This window comes from Hakea prostrata, chromosome 6 (genome assembly GCF_041222555.1).
Source record: "Hakea prostrata isolate BN-2017 chromosome 6, UWA_Hpros_2, whole genome shotgun sequence".
NCBI lineage: Eukaryota > Viridiplantae > Streptophyta > Magnoliopsida > Proteales > Proteaceae > Hakea > Hakea prostrata.
The window spans coordinates 35,376,076-35,394,801 of NC_142605.1; the positions used below are offsets into that span (position 1 = coordinate 35,376,076).

The 18,726-nt window shown below is 35.8% G+C and overlaps 2 protein-coding genes across 8 annotated transcripts; one reads left to right on the forward strand and one right to left on the reverse strand.

Annotated features, from left to right (window-relative positions):
* Positions 1-1,140: 1,140 nt before the first annotated feature.
* On the reverse strand, positions 1,141-6,840 carry LOC149013647 (homeobox protein knotted-1-like 7). 3 transcript variants are annotated; one of them, XM_089159551.1, is made up of 6 exons: positions 5,909-6,839; positions 5,689-5,809; positions 3,147-3,337; positions 2,890-3,021; positions 1,845-1,981; positions 1,144-1,593 (listed from the first exon to the last, which is right to left on the reverse strand). In XM_089159551.1, exons 1-6 carry the CDS (start codon positions 6,239-6,241, stop codon positions 1,584-1,586), a joined length of 924 nt encoding a protein of 307 aa, XP_089015677.1. In that variant the 5' UTR covers positions 6,242-6,839; the 3' UTR covers positions 1,144-1,583. The 3 variants fall into 3 exon arrangements, with proteins under 3 accessions (XP_089015678.1, XP_089015677.1, XP_089015676.1); XM_089159550.1 differs by having other exon boundaries at positions 1,145-1,548; positions 5,909-6,840; XM_089159552.1 differs by having other exon boundaries at positions 1,141-1,981.
* A 6,387-nt stretch (positions 6,841-13,227) lies between these two features.
* LOC149013648 (putative 6-phosphogluconolactonase 4, chloroplastic) lies at positions 13,228-16,846 on the forward strand. Of its 5 annotated transcripts, none has more exons than XM_089159787.1 (4): positions 13,228-13,301; positions 15,080-15,258; positions 15,360-15,495; positions 16,017-16,845. In XM_089159787.1, exons 2-4 carry the CDS (start codon positions 15,095-15,097, stop codon positions 16,482-16,484), a joined length of 768 nt encoding a protein of 255 aa, XP_089015913.1. In that variant the 5' UTR covers positions 13,228-13,301; positions 15,080-15,094; the 3' UTR covers positions 16,485-16,845. The 5 variants fall into 5 exon arrangements, with proteins under 5 accessions (XP_089015913.1, XP_089015914.1, XP_089015916.1 ...); XM_089159788.1 differs by having other exon boundaries at positions 13,234-13,301; positions 15,067-15,258; positions 16,017-16,846; XM_089159790.1 differs by having other exon boundaries at positions 13,251-13,301; positions 15,052-15,258; positions 16,017-16,846.
* The last annotated feature ends 1,880 nt before the right edge of the window (positions 16,847-18,726 follow it).

Here is an 18,726-nt window from a genome sequence, read left to right on the forward strand (position 1 = left end):
GGTGAAGGGCTAGTAATATATTAACTAGTGTTGGAGAAGTTTTACTTCCTTTTAGTATTATTATATAGGATTTGCTTGAATTCTAATGTAACACTCCCTTGAACTCTAAGCTAAGTCTAACATTGTAATTTCTGCAACGACTAATGGAATTATTTGTTAAAGTTTTGCAACAGGGAATGTTGGGAGTTGGGATTTGAAACGTGCTCTCCTTATATCTTTTCACTACATATTAAGGAGGGAATTGACTTTTGATCTACCTCTAATCCACCTTGCCAGAGCTTAGACGCAAGCCTCATTTCTAATGTATAGTGGAGAGATATGAAGGAAGTACAATCATAAATTCATATGCCCCATGTCTCCTAGCTAGAGGACAACTAGGGTTACGATTGCACAAGCTATGGTCACTTCGAACCTAGTACTACAGGATTGGTGAGAACTGACTATACAACTTGAGCTTGATGGTAAAGGAAATTTATAAAGGACAAAGAACGTAGTTTCTTGGGCTCATGTTAGTATGGAATCTTGGAATGGTTAGATTGTATGCACTATTCTTGTTTACGGGGTGCAAGTTTCACCACCGGGGCCAGCCCTAGGCCGTCCTAAGCTCAAACGTGGTCTAGGTTGAAAATAATGGCCCTAGGGTGGGTCAGGTTGACCCTAGATTAGGTTTGGAGTCAAGATTAGGTTTCACCTAGGTCGACTCTAATTGATCCTACCCCCTTTAAGTAGTATACGTTTGGTAAAAGTAGAGGCTCAATATGGGAGTGTTCATTGTTTTAATCCTTTTGTGGTTAGGATTAAGGTCAAAGTTAAGTATTTAAAATGGCTCAAGTTGGCTATTTTAAAATGCTTTGCCCAACCCAACCTTATTGTAGCCCAAGTGTTGTTTATATTTTGCACAGAAGCTGCTTCTAGAAGGAATGAGTTTTCCTTACATCTTAGTGACTAAAAACTTCTTTCATTCGTTATAATCATGAGTGCCAAGAATTGAATTTTCGTGATCTTATATACGTGGTGAGTTCTTCACCAGGGAAATTTTTCACTAAAAAAAGAAAAGGTGAAATAAAGTTTCTTTTAATAATTTATTTTAGCAGTTGCTCTTGAAGTGGTTATCTTTCTCATACATCTCAAATGATGAGATGTGGGGTCTAAAAAAAATAATCAATTCAATGGTTCAGCAGAGAGCAAATACCAACCCCACCCTTCCCAAGGAAAAAAAAAGTGTAAAAATGTATTACATAAAGAGTTTTTGAAGCTTCTGAACACCACAGATGAATGAACTTAAATCATAAGACATAAAGGAAGTCTGCAACTTGATAAGCAAACTTAATGAGTTACACACATACACAAGAAGAATGTTGGGTCGAAATACAAGTGATCGTCAAACTTAGTTATCATCAACCATGACCATCATATTCTGATCTCCATTCTCATAATCCAAGAAATACAATGCACTCAAATTTCAACTGTGAATAAACCCTGTATCACATATTTGATTTACACTTCAGAAAGTGCATTGCTGCTTCAGGTATTGCTTCTGGTACCCTTCTGTAGAGTTCAAGGAAACAGAGATCATCCAATGGTTAGAAGCACCTGAGGCAACGATTGTACTCTGTCAAACAATGTGATGGGAAAAACGTATGTGCTGTTACACATCTAATTTACTGCTTATAATACATTCCTGATTTAAAAACCTTTCTAACTGCATGCCACCCTTCTTCCCCCAGAAGATGGAGGTTTTTAGATAGAATCAGCTACCAGTAAATTTACATAACATCTATTATCTTCGAAAACATGTTTCTGGTTTCTCCATAAACCAGAGCAGGTAGAATAAATGGGTCTACCTTTTGCGTTTGGACTTCAAAGAGGTCATTGATTGAGAGTTAGTATGCCAGTTGCGCTTTCTTTGGTTGATGAACCAGTTGTTAATCTGTTTAAGTTGCAAGCCTGTCTCCTCCACAAGTTTTGCTTTGTCATCCTCCTGCAAACATGGAAATTGATTTTAAAAATAGATAACAGTAACCCCTTATTTCATTTGTGTACAGAAAGCACTCAGTGAGCCAATAGATACTATAAAGTTCCAAAACAATGGATGAACATTTGATAATCAATGAATGATTGTTGCCATTTAAATGAAAAAGTGAGACTAAAATTTTGGAAGTGAGAGTAGCTTGTCCTGTTGGTATGTAGCATGCTGTACTTATTGAAAGAAAATGGTTCTTGACAGAGGAATCTAGTATTTCAGTTTCCCGAATGCTGTTTGCTGGGCATCAGATTCTGTTGAATTTATTTCTTCAATGGTTGCAATAGGACTAAACTTGTAGTCAGACCAGAAAGAGTTTTCTTCTGTAAGCCTAGGGTGACATGCATGTTGGTTTTTGCCGATCTTTTTCTCCCCCTTTGAGAAAGAGTGGGAAACTCACAATATGAACCCTTAGCATGAATATCACTAAGTTCGAATATTCTTCTCCAAGGTTTCTGGTTTCATACTATTGTAGCTTCAATACCTATGACATCATCTGATGAACATGCCCCAGGGAAGGATTTTTTTGGTAATTTTGAATTAGCTAAGTGTCAGATTAGGTTCTCAATTTCTGAAGAAAGAGTTTGACAATGAAGAGCTTCATGGAAATAAACATACTGATCTGTTGCTTTTGACTGAACAGTAACTGTTTCAAATCAATGATCATCTCCAGATTTAGGAACAATCCCATACTTTAGCTTCAAACCTTTGAAGCATTAAGCCATTTTTATACAACTTCATGTTCAGAATAACGGAAAGCTAAACAATTTGTAGAAACTTTACAGTTCCTGGTTTTCAAATTATGGTCAGAAGTCAGCTACTATGGCACTATAAAAGAAATTGCAAAAGTAATAATGCCTGCTTACCGTAGGATAGGGCCACTTTGAATGTTGTTGCCACCAATTTTTCAACACAGAAGTTGTATCACCTGGTAATTTTCCTGCCCTTCTTTTTCTTAGTATCTCCTCTCTTACATCTTCAATTCTTGACCTAAATCCCTGTAACCCAGTAAAATAAGTATTTTATGGTTGGATTGTTGATTGTTGACCATGATTATTGATGACTGAACCAACAGTATCTTGATGATTTACCCTGTTTTCCTTAGCCAATTGCAGATCATTACCTGTTTTAGTTCAATCTTTAGTTCCTGCCTGACTCTCTCCATTAGAGTTCGTTCAGATTCTGTTGGAAGCAGTGGACCAAATCCTGTCATGTCGAACCCATCAGGGCCTGTTTGATCTAAACCATCATCAATATGGATTTCATCTTCATCATCTGACATTGTTGCTCCTGTTCCTTCACCAAGAGTTGCTCCTGAATAGGAAAGAATGTGCAGCTCTCAGCTAAGGATGGGGGAATGCATTACTTCTAATAGGGCAAAATACTATACATCAAAGAAAAAAATACTAGGCCAGATTTAATTAGATGCTGAGGTGTTTCAACAGCAAATGAAAATGGAATTTCTTGCTACTTATAGCTTACATGACTCATGAGTGCATTACCACAATTGATATATGTGCTATACTATCCAGAGGTCATGTACATGAGCTCAACTTATCCAGAGGTAATGTGAATGAATTCTACTTTTCTATACCACTCTCCAAAAGAATAACTAAAAGAATTTTCTTTTCACCAACAACATCTCTACTTGCAGAGGATGCATGACCCATGTCTCCTGTTATGTTTATAATGGATGTTTGATGCCTATAGTTATTGCAGGAAGCAACAAAAGATTAGCTTAGACATGGTAGCACTGCTAACTAAAGCTAACTCAAAAGAACGACTGGTTCAACACCTCTATACAATACTTGTAACCCAATAGAAAGAGCCATTACAAAATTCACCACAAACCCAACCCCAAAACTCTCTTTGATAAAAGGATGTTTTCTATTATTGGCCAAGCATTTCATTCACCAATCACCATCAATGTTATTCCGGTTATTACAGTCATATAATGGAGAATTCTAGAATACCATCTTAAATTTTACATTTTGTGAGTATATAAAATTTGACCAACCCAGAAAAGAAATACTGGAGCAATTAAAATGCAAATAACTAAAACTATCAAGCCCCTTATTTTAGAAATTCTAAGACAAAAAACATGTGCAATGAAATTTTCTTTCTACTGAGTTATGTGATTTACTTAGCATTTTACTGCAACAATTAAATTAGTAATCCAACAAACACTGAGAAGTGCCCCCAAGTTTCAATATTTTGATATGAATTTTGAATTAAGGAAAAAGAAGGAAAAGCAATAGCAAAAATATGTAAGCATGTTTGTTTCCAGACATTGCATCACAAAGGTTATGCATTCCAAAAGTGAAATGTACTATACAAGAACATATATTGAAGAATGATAATTTGAACATACTATCAAGTGAAATGACAGAATAAACAAAATTATCCAAAATAACAATAGCATCATTAGTTGAAAGAGAGAGGGGAAAAAGAAAATGGGGGTGGGGAGGATTAAACCATAAATGTAAAAATGAAAAATAAAAACCCTAATGCAGGTCTCTTCAATTCAATAACCCTAATGTCTAACTATCAGGACCCTTATTTTAGAATTTCTTTAAAAAAAAAAATAAATAAAAATAAGAAAGAAAGAAAGAAAAAGAAAAAGTTGATGCATTTCACCTTATCATTCCTTGTGGCTCAATCTCTAATAATCACCAACTCATCAATGAAAAGAGAGAAGCATGACAAGCAGTAATGATACTTTAATTCATCTCCAGTCCCATTTCTTTGCTTTTCAGTGACTGATTTCTCAATTTTGGATATAACTATATATTCTTAGGGTGTATTTGGAAGCTGGCCAAGAAACAGTTTTTTGCGTTTTTTGGCTCTTAGAAAGCCTAAAAATGCCAAAAAAAACATTTGGTAAAATGGGTTGTTCTTTTTGCAAAACAATTTTGACTTGTTTTATCGTTCTCAAAAAACAAAAAATCCCGTCTCTAAATTATGCACAAAGAGGGACACTCGACCCTAATTTTATTCACACACAACTTCTAACTTCTTTCCACCTTCATGGACAAGTCTCTCTTTCTATAAGTCATGACATAAGTCAAGAAAACATAACCTAAAACCGTTCTTAAGAACAAAATTTACCAAACATGAATTTGTTCCACACACATGCTTAAGCGTTCTTAACACAAATTTTACCAAATGGTCAAAATTGTTCTCAAACCACCGTTATTTGATAAAATGCAAAAAAAAACTATTTTCACAAAGAACACTGTTCTCAGCAAAACCGTTACCAAACACGCACTTAGAAGCCAATAGCCAATGAAAGAGATGAGGCCAAGGAAGAGAAGAACCAAAAGTATTCAAATAAAACATTAGGGTTATAATTCCCCAAAGGCCCCATATGCCATTGCCCTTATAAGTTCCATAATGTATCTCGTAAGTAGAAGGTGTAAACTATCTTGTACAGTGTACCATTGGTCCTATTTCACCTAGGTTCCCACAGAAGCACAATTTAAATCCTGACAAAGGAAAGCCAAAATCATCAAAATATGAAAGTCACTAATTGAAGCCGAGAGAGATAAAAAAGGAGTATCTTTAACAAAAATCCATGAAGCCGTGAGGACTTATTTCTTATCATCATTATCATCATCATCAACAAAAACAACAATAATCTAAACTCAAAGTATTATTCTCGGTACCTGTGAGAGCTTGGAAGGACTGTTCAATTTCACGGCAAGCCATAACAGCCTCCACGGCATGGACTCGGATATGTTGTTGAAGTTGTTCTTTGAATGAGTACAGCACCAACAGATAATGTTCCTGTGTTACTACAAACATCATTAGAAAAAGATAATGAACACGAAACATTAGAAACAAAACCCAGAAAAAATTATTGCAGAGGAAGTGAAAGTGGTATACCAAGAAGTTATCGAGGTCTCGCCTCTCATGGGGAGAGAGGACCTGTGATTGGTGATGACGTAAGGAAGCGTAAGAGCGAAGGAGATGGTGAGCCTGCCCAAGCTGCATATCAATGAAAGTTAAATGGTCGCTGGGAGTAGCCACACGAAGACAAGCAACATGAGCAGCTAGAAGCTGTTCATAGAGCGGATGGGTAGCAATCGCCGCCTTGAGCTGCCGTTGTTGCTCGGAAATCGCCAGGGAAATCGACATGGGTACATCCCCGTTTATTAATCCGGCCGTAGCTGAACTACCACTACAACCCAAGATTCCTAACCCACTTGGTTCTTGCATTGCTCAGTGGATCAAAACCAATCTTTCTCCGAAAGTGAGTGTTGTAGACTTGGGCATGCAGCAAAACGGTCAAGGTAGCAATAGAACAAAAACCCAGAAGAGAAATGGAGCTTGGAGTCCCATGAACTCTGGTCTATGAATACTAGGGAGGATAATCATTACGAAATTCAAAAGATAGGTTAAGGACCACAAGCCCTTTATACTTGAGGAAGTGGTGGTGTTTATGAGTGGAAGAAAAAGCAAGCAGTTTTCTCGATTTTGGCGTTCACGAGATAGACCGTATATGGGGATCCGAGACAACTTTCTGCAACTAGCTCTCTGCCCTCAAGAATTCAACATTTATCCAGCTTAAGATGGCTTTAAAGTGTTTCTCAAACTTGCTTTTGAGTGTCTGTTTGAGAGAGAAAGAGAGAGATTAAAAGAGAATGGAGGGCTTAGAAAGTAGAATCGTTATTATAAGATTAAAAAGAAGAAGAAGAAGAACGTAGACGCAGAAGAGTCCAGAGAGATGCAATCTCAGAGCTCTGTTGTGGAACCTGACATCTTTGATTGCTTCTTCTTTCGTTACCCATTTGGGTTTTCTTTCTTATATATTTTTTTATCTCTGTTATGTATTTTCCTTATGCCTAACCTAAGCTATGTGGGGTTCCATTGATTAGGCTCATAAATGTAGGAATCAGAATTCAGACCTGGTAGGGTTTTTGTCTTTTATTTGTGGGGATGCTTTGTCCGATCTTCCACTTTATTCTTTATTTAAGTGATTGATTGATTGATGTTTCAAGGGTTGAGGTTGCTGGGAAGGAGGAGGTTGGCTGGTTAGGGTTGAGTTGAGCTGTCTTTAGTTCGTTGGAATTTGGCTTTTATTAGGCTCCACTTTCTCTAGTTTTTCTCATTTCAGAATCAGAAACCCAGAAAAGAAGCCTCGTTAAGCTAACTCTTCTTTTGTTCGTTACAGATTATTAAATGACTGCCCACCAAGTTCACCAACATTATACTCATACCATAATTACATGGGCCCATAAAAGCCCATCTAGAAGAGAGAGTTTTGGGGCCCACATTTGGTGATGGTGACGAATCAGAGCTCGACTAGTTGACCATACAATCATGACCGTTCATTCGTGATGGACCATCTCTGGTTCTTTATTAAATTAAAAACAACAAAAAGAGCAACCCAGAAGAGAGCTTTCTTTCTCTGGAGATTATAAAAGGTGTTTCTGATGGGTCATAGATTGGCTTCATGGGCCCCCAACAACTGTTCGTTGGAAATGTGACGTGGTACGAGTTTGGTATACCGTCATTGGGGTCTACCAGAAGAAGTAACAACCCTACTGACCAAGAAATGTTTCTAATTTAAACCCTAAGCGAACCCGATCACACATTTTTCTATGTATCACCGTACCTGTTTGATTGGCAACAGGGAAACCACCACACCAGAACTACATTTTCCCACGTGGAATCAATGTGGAAACTGCATTCGATGCGAAAAGCTAGTGTAAGGTTCAAGGTACGGAATTAATTTGAGAGTACACATGAGAAACTCATCTAACAATGTACTGTGAAATAAAAGCAAGGGATATTTGGATTTTTATTTAGGGCAGCCAGCTGTTGCACCTACCAACGGTCCAGATTTAGTCACGTATTTAAAAATAAATCAAATTGTTGTAAGAGAAACTGTCGGTATATAACAAAATTAACGGTCCAGATTTGGTCACGTATTTAAAAATAAATCGAATTGTTGTAAGAGAAACTGTCGGTATATGTTAGGTTTTTTATGGTTTTTTATTAAAATCTATATTATCTATATATTAAGTTTCAAAATTAGTTTTTGCATTTCTTTTATTTAATTGTTTTGTTTGTGTGTGGGACCCTTGAGGTAAGGGTGGTAATGAGGCACATGAGGTAAGGGTGGTAATGAATCACCATGAGTAAAAAAGGCCCTTCATGACCTTGGTTATGAGGCTCTTCATGAAATTGGTCATGGGTCTTAAAGGTCTTGATCATGGTGATGAGGTGGACTTACTTGAATGGGGGAATTACTCAAATTCTAACTCTTGACATTCATTTTTCATTTCAACTTCATGATCATTCATGGCCATTACCATGAGTGGGGGTTAAGGTCTTTGAATGGGTTAACTCCTATTCATTCCAAAGAAGTGAATATGAGAGTTACTTTCCCAAGTAGTGGGGAGGTTAGGTCAAGGGGGTTTATTCACATTAGTGGAGGAGGGACAAACCATTGATTCTCCATTAGTGGAGAATTGATTCTCCCCTTGTGGGGAGGTGTGGTTTGGGCCTATATAAGCCCAACCCTTCCTTGCATATTGTGTGCTATTGTGACTCTCCTCACTCACATTATTTGTTTTACAAAGTTCATTTCTTTATTGAGTTGTCTAAGTGTTGTGCTCTAGCTTTTGGCTCCTTTAAGGGACTAGAAGAACTACCTCATCTTCTAGTTGGAGGTTGCTTTATCTTGGAGGTGGTGGTGCGAAGAACCCTTGGTAGTAGGGTGCATCAATTACCTTAAAGACAGCATCAAGGTGTGACTCAACCTCATCAATCAGTGGTTCATTCGGTTGCTACTTCAAGCTCTTCAAATTTGCTAAAGACGATCTTCATCTCTCAATTGTATTGCGATTTCATCTTTGTATGTTTGAAGAATTTGTAATACAATTACCCCAACAGTATATAACTAAATTTCATTTTTGCATTTAAAGATTTTAAATTTTTTAAATTTACAAAATCAAGTGCCTAATTCTAAGAGGAGCACATAGAGATTGGATTTATCATTTATGTGTTTCGTTTATTATTGAGTTCGTAGTATCTACACGACTACACCCTAAGTGGAATCATTCGTCATTTGTTGTTCACATGGTATCTAGAGCTCTTGTCTCTTACGACTCTTTTTTATCCGTCTTTTGTGCTTCCTCAACTTGCTTGATGTTTGTGTATTTTTTCAATTCTTGTAATTTCTCTATAAATTCTTTTTAAAGTTTTTTGTGATTCTTGAAATTTCTTTGAAACTTTTGAAGTTTTATGCACTTCTCGAAGCTTCTATGGGATTGTTGAAGCTTTTTTCCTCCAAATTGTAATTGTCTCTGTTTCAAGCTTGCCATGTCTTCTAACATTTATGCAAAAGTTTCTTGGAGTTCTTTGGTTTTCAACATGAATGTTGCTCGGATGTTACCTCTCAAGCTTTCATCTACAAACTTTCTTTGTTGAAAAGCTGAATTTATTCCTCAACTGCGTGATTATTCTCTCCCAGGATATGTTGATGGATCTAGCGACATGGTCATTCAGTTTATTCTTTAGATGTTTCTCTTCTACGTTGTTTTTGTTTATTCTGCGTGTTGTTGTTGTCAATTATTTTGGTTCTTCATATTTTATTTGCAGGTGGTGGGGGTGGAAAAACGAACGATGGCTGGAGGATGATGTGGAGCGGATAAGATTTGGGAAATTTGGGAACTAAATTGGGTAGAATTAGGGACTTGATTATGTAAATTTTGAAAATTTTAAACTTTAAATATAAAAATAAAATTATATATTTACATATATACCCCTATAATTTCTCTAACAATCATCTGATTTATTTTTTAATACATGAATAAATTCTAATCATTGGCAGCATACAGCAATGACTACTACAAATAAAAACTCCCATAGCATAATTAATATATTAAGTGAAACATTCTGTAGCATCTTTTTTTGCCCCAAAAATGGCAAAAAAAAAAAGTGTACACAACGTTCCATTTCATTGTGTAGGCATCTTGTTGACTTGTTGTAGCTGTGATGCGCGCTTTTTGTATTGTTGCTGTTTAATTACGACCAACGGGGCTAGGCTATGTTTGAAAAGACAGGGGATTAGAATTTTTGTAGCAGGCCCATGCATTTGGAGTCCATATCTTTGGGCCTGGGCCTCCCATAGGCAGCCTAACTAACAAACCCATCACGAAAACAAATGAGGGATATTATTATTATTATTATTATTATTATTATTATGTTTTGGTAAGCGGATACTATTATCCAGTTCTACTCACGAAGTGATTTTAGGGCCTGTTTGGTTACATGAGTCTGGAGATTTCAAATATCTAGAGATTTCAAATCTATAGATTTCAAATCTATGGAGTCATAATTTATAAAATTTAATGTTTGGTTGTGGAATGAAATATGTAGTTTCATCCTAAAAAACTATTTGATGGACGTGATTTTTGTGAATGTGCAAATGTATAGCTTTTTTGAAATCTCTGAATTTCACCCTTACCCATAAATCTACAGATTCACGTTTTTAGTATAAAAATGTGAATCTTTAGATTTCATGAATCTATAGATTTTTACAACCAAACGGGTATAATTCTCAGATTCATGAATCCAAAGATTTGAAATCTACATGCCCTTAATGTTTGGATGTTATTCTGTTTATTTCTGAAAAAGAAATGGTATATTTTCTTATGGATGAGCAACATATGTCTTATAGGTCAAATCTAGAAGTTGAGATTAGATTGAGAAGATAAGAAATGTTTATCTCATATGATTTTCATTCCAAAGTTGAATGGGGTAAGTTTAGCTTTGACAACCCAAGTCTCCTTGGAGTATCAAACTAAAATGAGAAAGAGGGTTGAGTTATCTTTAAGACATTGAAATTGATTATGAATACCTAGCCTAATCCTGATCCTAAAACCTAAACCCCAACCCTAATCCTATAGGATCAAGCTAGATTAGATACTTAAAATGACCTTGGCCTTGACCTAAACTTGTCATGTACCAAAAAATAAGATGAATTCTTATGGTTACCCTGCTTTTATCATATATATCCCTTAAAGTGGTAGGGTTGGGCCAAATTGAGCCAACACAAGTCAAACACTTAACTTAGATTTGCTCTTGTCATAATCCATGAACTTGAGGGTGGGGTTAGGTTGAGAATGTATAGCATCAAGTAGCTGTTAGGGTGAGCTAAAGTTTAGGCCTAAGTCTGGATCCTCTACCCACGAGAAAACATCATTTGTTGTGCACAGCAATGTACCTATATATCAAATAGTAGGCTGAAAAAGCAAAAAAATTACAAGCCTATTTTAAAATTTTAAAATTTTAAAATTTCAGCCTATTGTTTGGCATCTATGACTATATAAGTAGAAGATCTAGACCTTAGCCAACCTTCGATTGAGGCCAAAACCCTAAACATAAAATCCAAATTTGGTTAGAGAAAAGATATTTATTATTTTTTATTTTTTACATGTGTCCCACTATTTTTAGTCCGGTAAAAAAAAAAGAGAAAACGTTAATTAAAACCATTTTATATTGTGGTTCTAATTAATTTCAAGTTCCTTCTATTGTTGCAAAATCCTATTCGGCTAGATGAACATGTGAACTTGCAAAAACGTGCTTGACTGGGTTGGTCAAGTAATGCCTCCATTGATCTAGTTAGTCAAATATCTCATATTTGAATGAATAAAGCAAGTTGTTGAAAGCAGATAGCTATTTGGTATGATTCTAAAAGCGTACCCATTCATTGATGTGGGTATGAGTATTTATAGTTTAAGAGATGTTACCTTGGTTATGCGGTAATTGACTTCAATTTAAGAGATGATTTAACTTGTATTGTGACTGAGGAATCCGACGTGGACTCTAAGAGCAATTTATCCTCTCCAACTTTATTAGGATCCTCATCCCTAACGTTAAGAAGGTTAATTACAACTTAGAAGGTAGTCATTGTTCAAACACGTAGATTCATTCATGGTCCGACCAGGACTTGGTCGAACCATATTAGACTTGGTTGTTCTTTATCAACTCGACCCGACGGGATTTGCTTATATCACCTTCAATGCTATTCTCCGCTAAATTTTTTTTTTCCTTTTCAAATTTTCGAGAAACAAAGAGAAAACGTTAGAAAATCTATTTTACATTAATTGAACTGAGATCGTGAGTGGTTATATTTGAGAAGAGAGATATTTCTAGTAGGGGACCGGTGATTTATGGCAAATGTAAGCAATTTTGGGTGAAGTGTAGGGAAAAGATAATACATCCACCTAAGACTGTATATAGAAAAATATTAATATAAATATATTAAATAGCGATAATTAAATTATTTTACTGTCCAATTGGTATTATGATTATTTTATTTTTTATTTAGGAGACTTAAATAAAAAATTTAATTATGGATAACTTGTAATATTGAAAGTAGGTGACATGTAATTGTAGTCACATGTAAAAAACTCTGTTTTTGTTAATAGTTTAGAGAAAAACAGGAATTAGCAGACAGTTTGTTTTGCGTGAAAGGAAAAAGCATGTATTAATTATTACATATAGGAATACTATGCCCCCGACTGATATACTAAGACCCGATGCAAATTCTACCACCACTTTGTCAAATCTAATCCCCCCGGTTCTGTTCGATGATGTGGCACTCCTATTTTTAAATCCCAAAAACCCTTTCTTTCTCTTTCTTTTTCCCTTTGCGTTCGTCCCTATTATGTAGAAAAAATAATCTCGTTCTCTAAAAAATACCAAATAAAGAATAAATTGATAAAATTAAAAGAACCAGGGAGGAAGTATATTCACTCAATTTGCGTTCCCTACTCGTTTCCTTCCGCGTTTGTGGTTCTGGTGGGTTAACGTGTTCTCCCTGGGGGGTGTTCGTTCTTTCCTTTAAGCCCTCCCCATTGTGGTTTCCTCTCTGCTGGGGGTGGCCTCTTTTTTGTCTTCTTTCTTGTTTGTGGTGGACCATTTTTTTTCTTGGTTGGGTTTGCTTTTTTGGTTTTTGGGGGTGTTCGTCTTTGTTTCTTTTTTTGGGCGTCTTCTTTCCCGTCTTCCCGTGGGGGCCGTTTGCTTGTTGCTCCCTCCTTACGCATCCTATGTCCCAAGAAAGAAAATCCAAGAAACATGCGTAAAAAGAACCCATTTTAAAAAGTATCCAAGCGTTTACCAAAAAAAATAAAAATAAAATAAAGTATCCAAGCATGTTTACAAAAGAAAACGCATTTTAAAAGGAGTTTGTAAAGTCTATACAAAGCGCTAAAGCATCAAGCAAGGAGTTAAGAACTACGCGAGCCAAACGCTTCAAAGCCGGGTAGCTTCCTTTTACTTTTGCTGAATTCTTCATTTCCGTGGAAAACCGATCGGTTACTCTTTCACTTCCTTGTTGAATTTTGTTTTTTGTTTTGTTTTCCCTTCATCTCATTCTGATCGAACTAGGGGAAAAAGAAAAAAAAAAATCGAGTACAATACTGATAAAGTTAGTCTCTGCAATCGTTTCAATAATCAAATCTCAGATTTTCATGATCTTTATAGAAACTCTTTTTAACTTTTTTCTGCTAACTTTGATTTCAAATTTGTTAGTTTGTTCTATATATAATTTCTTCTTTGCCGAGTTTGTGCTATTGTCTATTGAGTGAGTGAGTGTGTTTGTATTTAATAGTCTCTCTTCCTTCGTTATAGATTAAGGAAACAGTATATTACAAATTAATTTCTTTTATCTGAGTCCTTTTGTAAGAAACCCTCAAACTCTAAAGAATTATGAGCTCATTCTTTTATATATATATAAATCGAAAAAAGTTGGTTTACTGTCAGATTGTAACTTTGCTATGATCCTTTTGTTGTCTGTGATGTAGACAATTCAATTTCATTTGGAACTGAAAATTTTCTGTTGAGATCATTTTTCTTAACCTCTCTTCTATGCTCATGCATGAGGAGCTAAGAGTAGGTAAGACAATAATAGATGGGTTCTCTTTAATGTTTTATTTTTAGTACCCTATTAGGTCTACTGTGGGGATGTTACACATAAACTTTGTTCTCAAGGAGTCACCAATTAGGTTCTGTACATTTAGGCTGCATTGTCGCCTTAGATTGAAAACTTATGTTGATAACCAGGAACTCTCAGTCGAATTAGTTTGCAGGTCGGAATTCTGTTATTTTTGTGTCCTCAACAAGTAGGTTTATCAAGTTATGTATTAAGCTTCCATAAATAATTCATGAAACAGCTTTGTAACTCTGAGGCTTCAAAATCAGCTTTCCCTGTAAAGGTTTTTGATAGCCTCAACGACAAAACTCAGAGGTTTCTGATCTGTTTGCCAATTTGTTTCCAGTCACTCATTTAATCTTTATTTTTAGGCTATTTCCCTTAAGATGCCAATAGTTTGTTAAAGCAATCATGCAGTCATAATATGTTATCAAATGGATCTCTCAGAGCATCAGATCAGTGACAACAGTACTAGTTGCGTGTGACCTCAAGCTACAGAAGCAGTTGAGAAATTTAGTTGACCTCAATTACAAGCTAAGTCAAAACATTCATTCGTGACCTGAGATATGCAAGCAATTCCTTTATGACCTGAATTATGAAAATGATAAAATTTATGTTAACTATCTCATACTGCAGCAATATTATTCTTTAATTGATTAAACAACTTAAGTCCATTTGGTACACTAATTTCTTACTGTTAACAATTTAACATTAATGCTCTCTTAATGTTATCATGGTCCAAAGCTTGGTTCCAATTGGAACCGTTCATCGTTTGTTCTGATTGGATGCCGTCTCATTCAGATGGTCAAGTTTTCTCATAGAGGTTTTGCCTGAAATTCACACTCTCATTGAAATCAAACTTCAAGGGCGCGTTCTAAATAAAATCACTCTATGAAGTCCATAGTAAATTTATATGTACATCCTTTTTTTTTTTTGGTAGAAAATTTATATGTACATCCATGCATACATGAAAAGACACCTTTGAAGCTGCTATGGATTTTAGATAATTACTAACTTTAACACACTTTTACTCTCTCTCGTCTGCTCCTCTTCTTGCTCTTGCTCTGCTTGGGTACTTTAGTCATGACTAACTCAGCTGGAAATTATAGTCCGTCAAGGTGAAAATGGAGATCACTAAAGGGAAAGCAAAGGTAAGAGTTTTCGATGTTGACGAGGATCTCTCAACTTCTCTTGCTAAGTACACGGCAGATATGTCAGAGAAGTTCGTCCGAGAGAGAGGGGCTTTCAGTGTGGTGTTGTCAGGGGGTTGTCTCATTGATTATATGAAGTGAGTACTTATGGCATATATTACTGTTCTTGTACTAAGTTGGTTCTCTATTTTGCTTTTGTTCTGTCCTCTTTTGATCTTCTGGAAAACTGTGATTCCAGCAAATTAGTTGAATCTCCATTTGTTGATTCGATCGATTGGGCTAAGTGGCATGTCTTCTGGTTGGACGAGAGAGTTGTTCCCAAGGATCACGTAGACAGTAACTACAAGCTTGCTTATGATGGTTTTCTGTCCAAGGTATGAAAGCTCAGCTGTCAAGGTTTTCATATTGCAGTTTGGAAGACATTGCAAGGACAAACATATTTCTAGACATTGGTTGGAATTGCAAGAACCGTAGTTGCTACTTTGATTGTAGTCAACTACGGTGTGAATATTGAACTTTTGTTTTTGACCATAGAAAGTCTAACTAGGATGTGTGATTCTTCAATAATTAATTTAAATCCTGGAATCATTTCCTAGCAATCTTTTGAGTATGATTTAGCTACATGCTAGAATTTTCAAATGCAACAACTATTCAAGTATATGTCAGGTGATTTTCTTTTTCCTTTATGAGTTGTGATTTCATTCATAATCAGTGTTGCTTTCTGCGCATCCTTTCAGTGTGTTCTGCTCATACCCATTCACTTATTGTGGGACATTTACTTTTTTTTTTATTTTTCATCATGAATGGAATATATTGCTACTGCTATAGTAATTTTTTCAAATTTCAGTGCATTGCTTTCTCAAGACAACCTTTACTTTTAATGTTTACATGACAGGTCCCGATCCCTTCTAGTCAAATTTATGCTATCAATGATACGCTTTCTGCTGAGGGAGCTGCTGATGATTATGAGGCCTGTCTTAAACAGGCAGTAGAGAACAAGGCAGTGGAATTATCAGCAGCTACTGGCTTCCCTAAATTTGATCTTATGTTATTAGGAATGGGCCCAGATGGTCATGTAGCTTCTCTATTCCCTCGGCATCCTCTTTTAAATGAGAAGAAGCGATGGGTTACCTTCATCAAGGACTCACCAAAACCACCACCAGAGAGGATAACTTTCACTTTTCCTGTTATCAATTCATCTGTCTACATAGCACTTGTGGTGGTTGGAGCTCAGGAATCTGTTGTGGTGCATAGAGCACTTGGTGACAATAGTGAAAGTTCTGATATGCTGCCTGTTCAAATGGTTTCACCCGAAGGGGAGACAACTTGGTTTCTAGACAAGGAAGCAGGTTCAAAGCTGTAAGATTATGAAGGTCTTTGATTCTGTTTGGTCAGATCCTGAAGTGTTTTAGTTTGCCCTGATATCTACTGAGAAGTGCATAGTGTAATAAAAAAATAAATAAATTATGGTCATGTTAGACAATTTCTTGTGATTTAAATGGCAGCAAATGACTATGATGTCTTTGAAGGGGGATTTGAATGGTCTGAATTCGTTATGCATACACTATGGATACACTATGAACACAGTAGACCAACCTGTAGTTATATATATAAGCTTCAGCATATCTAGTTTCTAAATTTGTTCTGAAGTTTGTGGCTTCCTCCATTTGTGAATGTTACATGATACTGCTTCATTTTCTCCGGTTATTCTTTCATTGTTCTTCTTCTCTTTTTAGCTACAAGTCTGCACTTAATAACAATCGTGTAGAATTACAGATTAAAGTAGAGGTAGGATATGCTCTAGCTCTACATTGTTCTTCAGTTTTCCCCCTGCTGTTACTGCAGACATTGCTTTGTCTTCCATTGCAGGAGGGTTTTTTCTCTCTTCCTTTTAGTAGTCTTGCTGTTGAGTTCCAGGACATATCTTCCCATTCCCCAGGTAAAGAGGGCATGGATGTGAGAACCAGAATGTTTTTAGACATATGACCTTTATAATTCATATAGGGTTGGATTGAGAAAATAAGGGAATGTCCAAACCTAACATAGAGTTAACTTTATATTTTGATTATAAAGAAACTCTCATTGAAACTGTAACCTTCTAGGAGATTGATGATTCAATGTTAGATTTGGTAAGATGGGACAGCAATTCTTTATAGAATAACAGAGAGCAGCTTTGGGTGTAGAATGAAACCGTGGAAGTTTCCCAAACTCGAGTTTATGTCTTTAACCTGAAAAGATGGTTCACTGATCAGCTACAAGATCACCTGCAAATAAGAATCCAGTTTGAAAAAATATGGAAATTAGACTTCCTTAATGTTGCTTCTTTAGCCCTTTACATTACCTGACTTTGGAGGAATCCAGCCAAAATACATACATTTGCAGCCGACCAGGAAAAGGTTTCCTTATTCTCCAAAAATCGACCTTGTGATAGAATAGTCAATAGTCAAGAGTGTTAAGACCCTAATTTTGTAGATCAAGTAAATCCCAAATCTTTGGGGGGGGGGGGGGGGGGGGGAGGGTAAATCCCAAATCCCTACTTATTAAATCTCAGTTTAAATAGACCCTCAGATGTTCTTTCATGATGCCCCTCCTGAACTGGAGGAAATCCTAAGGGCTGATCAGGAGAGCTGTGCTAGCTAGTTTTGTTTGTTTCCATTTTTTCTTGGGGTTTTTGTAACCCATTTATATACAAAAGAAAAGAAGAGTTTTTTAATGACAATATAATGTTTTAGGGATTGTTTGTTTGTAAGAAAAAAAAGTGTGAGAAAAATAGACAGCTGGCGCTTATTGGTTGTTGGGGGAGGGAATTAAAAAAAGGAAAGGAGAAATGAGGGAAAACATGAAATTTATGGATCAGTAAGCTTTGTTTTTTGGGAAACACTTACAAGTTTATTTTTTGTTCAAAGGAAACTTTTTCATTCAGATTTCATGAGTAAAAAAATCTTCCAAAGATACAAACAAAAACTACAAGCTCAGGATCTTAGGTGGATCAAGCCACAAAACTTTTTTTTTTTTGGTAATCAGCCACAAAACTTTTGACTTGGAAAATTTTGCTAAACAGTCTGCATGCCCATTCTCTGTGAATATGGCTGATCTGGATTGAATCTGACTGGAACAAGGTGGACTAATAAACGTCGTGCCCCAAACTATGTCTCCATAAAATCTCAAAGAATGTGGATTTTTTCTGGATTGAATCAACATACGTTCCTTAACTAAGGTGGAGATCTTAATTAACAATAATGGTGAACTTTTAAAATTCATTTTACCCACAAACTTATTTAAGTACTCCATAAAATCTTACAAAAAATGTGAGATTTTTTTCAAACAATAGATGTATGGGGTGAAAAGTTAAAAAAGTAAGCATTAACATACATGTTCCAATAATCTATAAGATGAATCCCATTGTTTCCAGTCCGACTCAATTTTATATTGTATCTCAATTAACAATAATGGTGAGCTTTTAAAATTCATTAAAACAATATATGTTTACAATCCTCTTTATTTAGTAACTACACGGTAGGTAAAGATTCATACTTCTTAGTGAGAAGTTATAGGTTCGAGCCTTACGGATTGCTTATGTAATAGTAATACCCCATTTTTTTTGG

Excerpts from the sequence above, each read along its gene's own strand:
- LOC149013647 (XM_089159550.1), bottom strand. The coding sequence starts at position 6,241 with ATGCAAGAACCAAGTGGGTTAGGAATCTTGGGTTGTAGTGGTAGTTCA. Across the intron at positions 3,338-5,688 it reads GTCCTTCCAAGCTCTCACAG|GAGCAACTCTTGGTGAAGGA; the intron begins GTACCGAGAATA and ends TTTCCTATTCAG. Across the intron at positions 1,982-2,889 it reads CAAAGTGGCCCTATCCTACG|GAGGATGACAAAGCAAAACT; the intron begins GTAAGCAGGCAT and ends CCATGTTTGCAG.
- LOC149013648 (XM_089159787.1), top strand. The coding sequence starts at position 15,095 with ATGGAGATCACTAAAGGGAAAGCAAAGGTAAGAGTTTTCGATGTTGAC. Across the intron at positions 15,259-15,359 it reads TGTCTCATTGATTATATGAA|CAAATTAGTTGAATCTCCAT; the intron begins GTGAGTACTTAT and ends CTGTGATTCCAG. Across the intron at positions 15,496-16,016 it reads ATGATGGTTTTCTGTCCAAG|GTCCCGATCCCTTCTAGTCA; the intron begins GTATGAAAGCTC and ends TTTACATGACAG.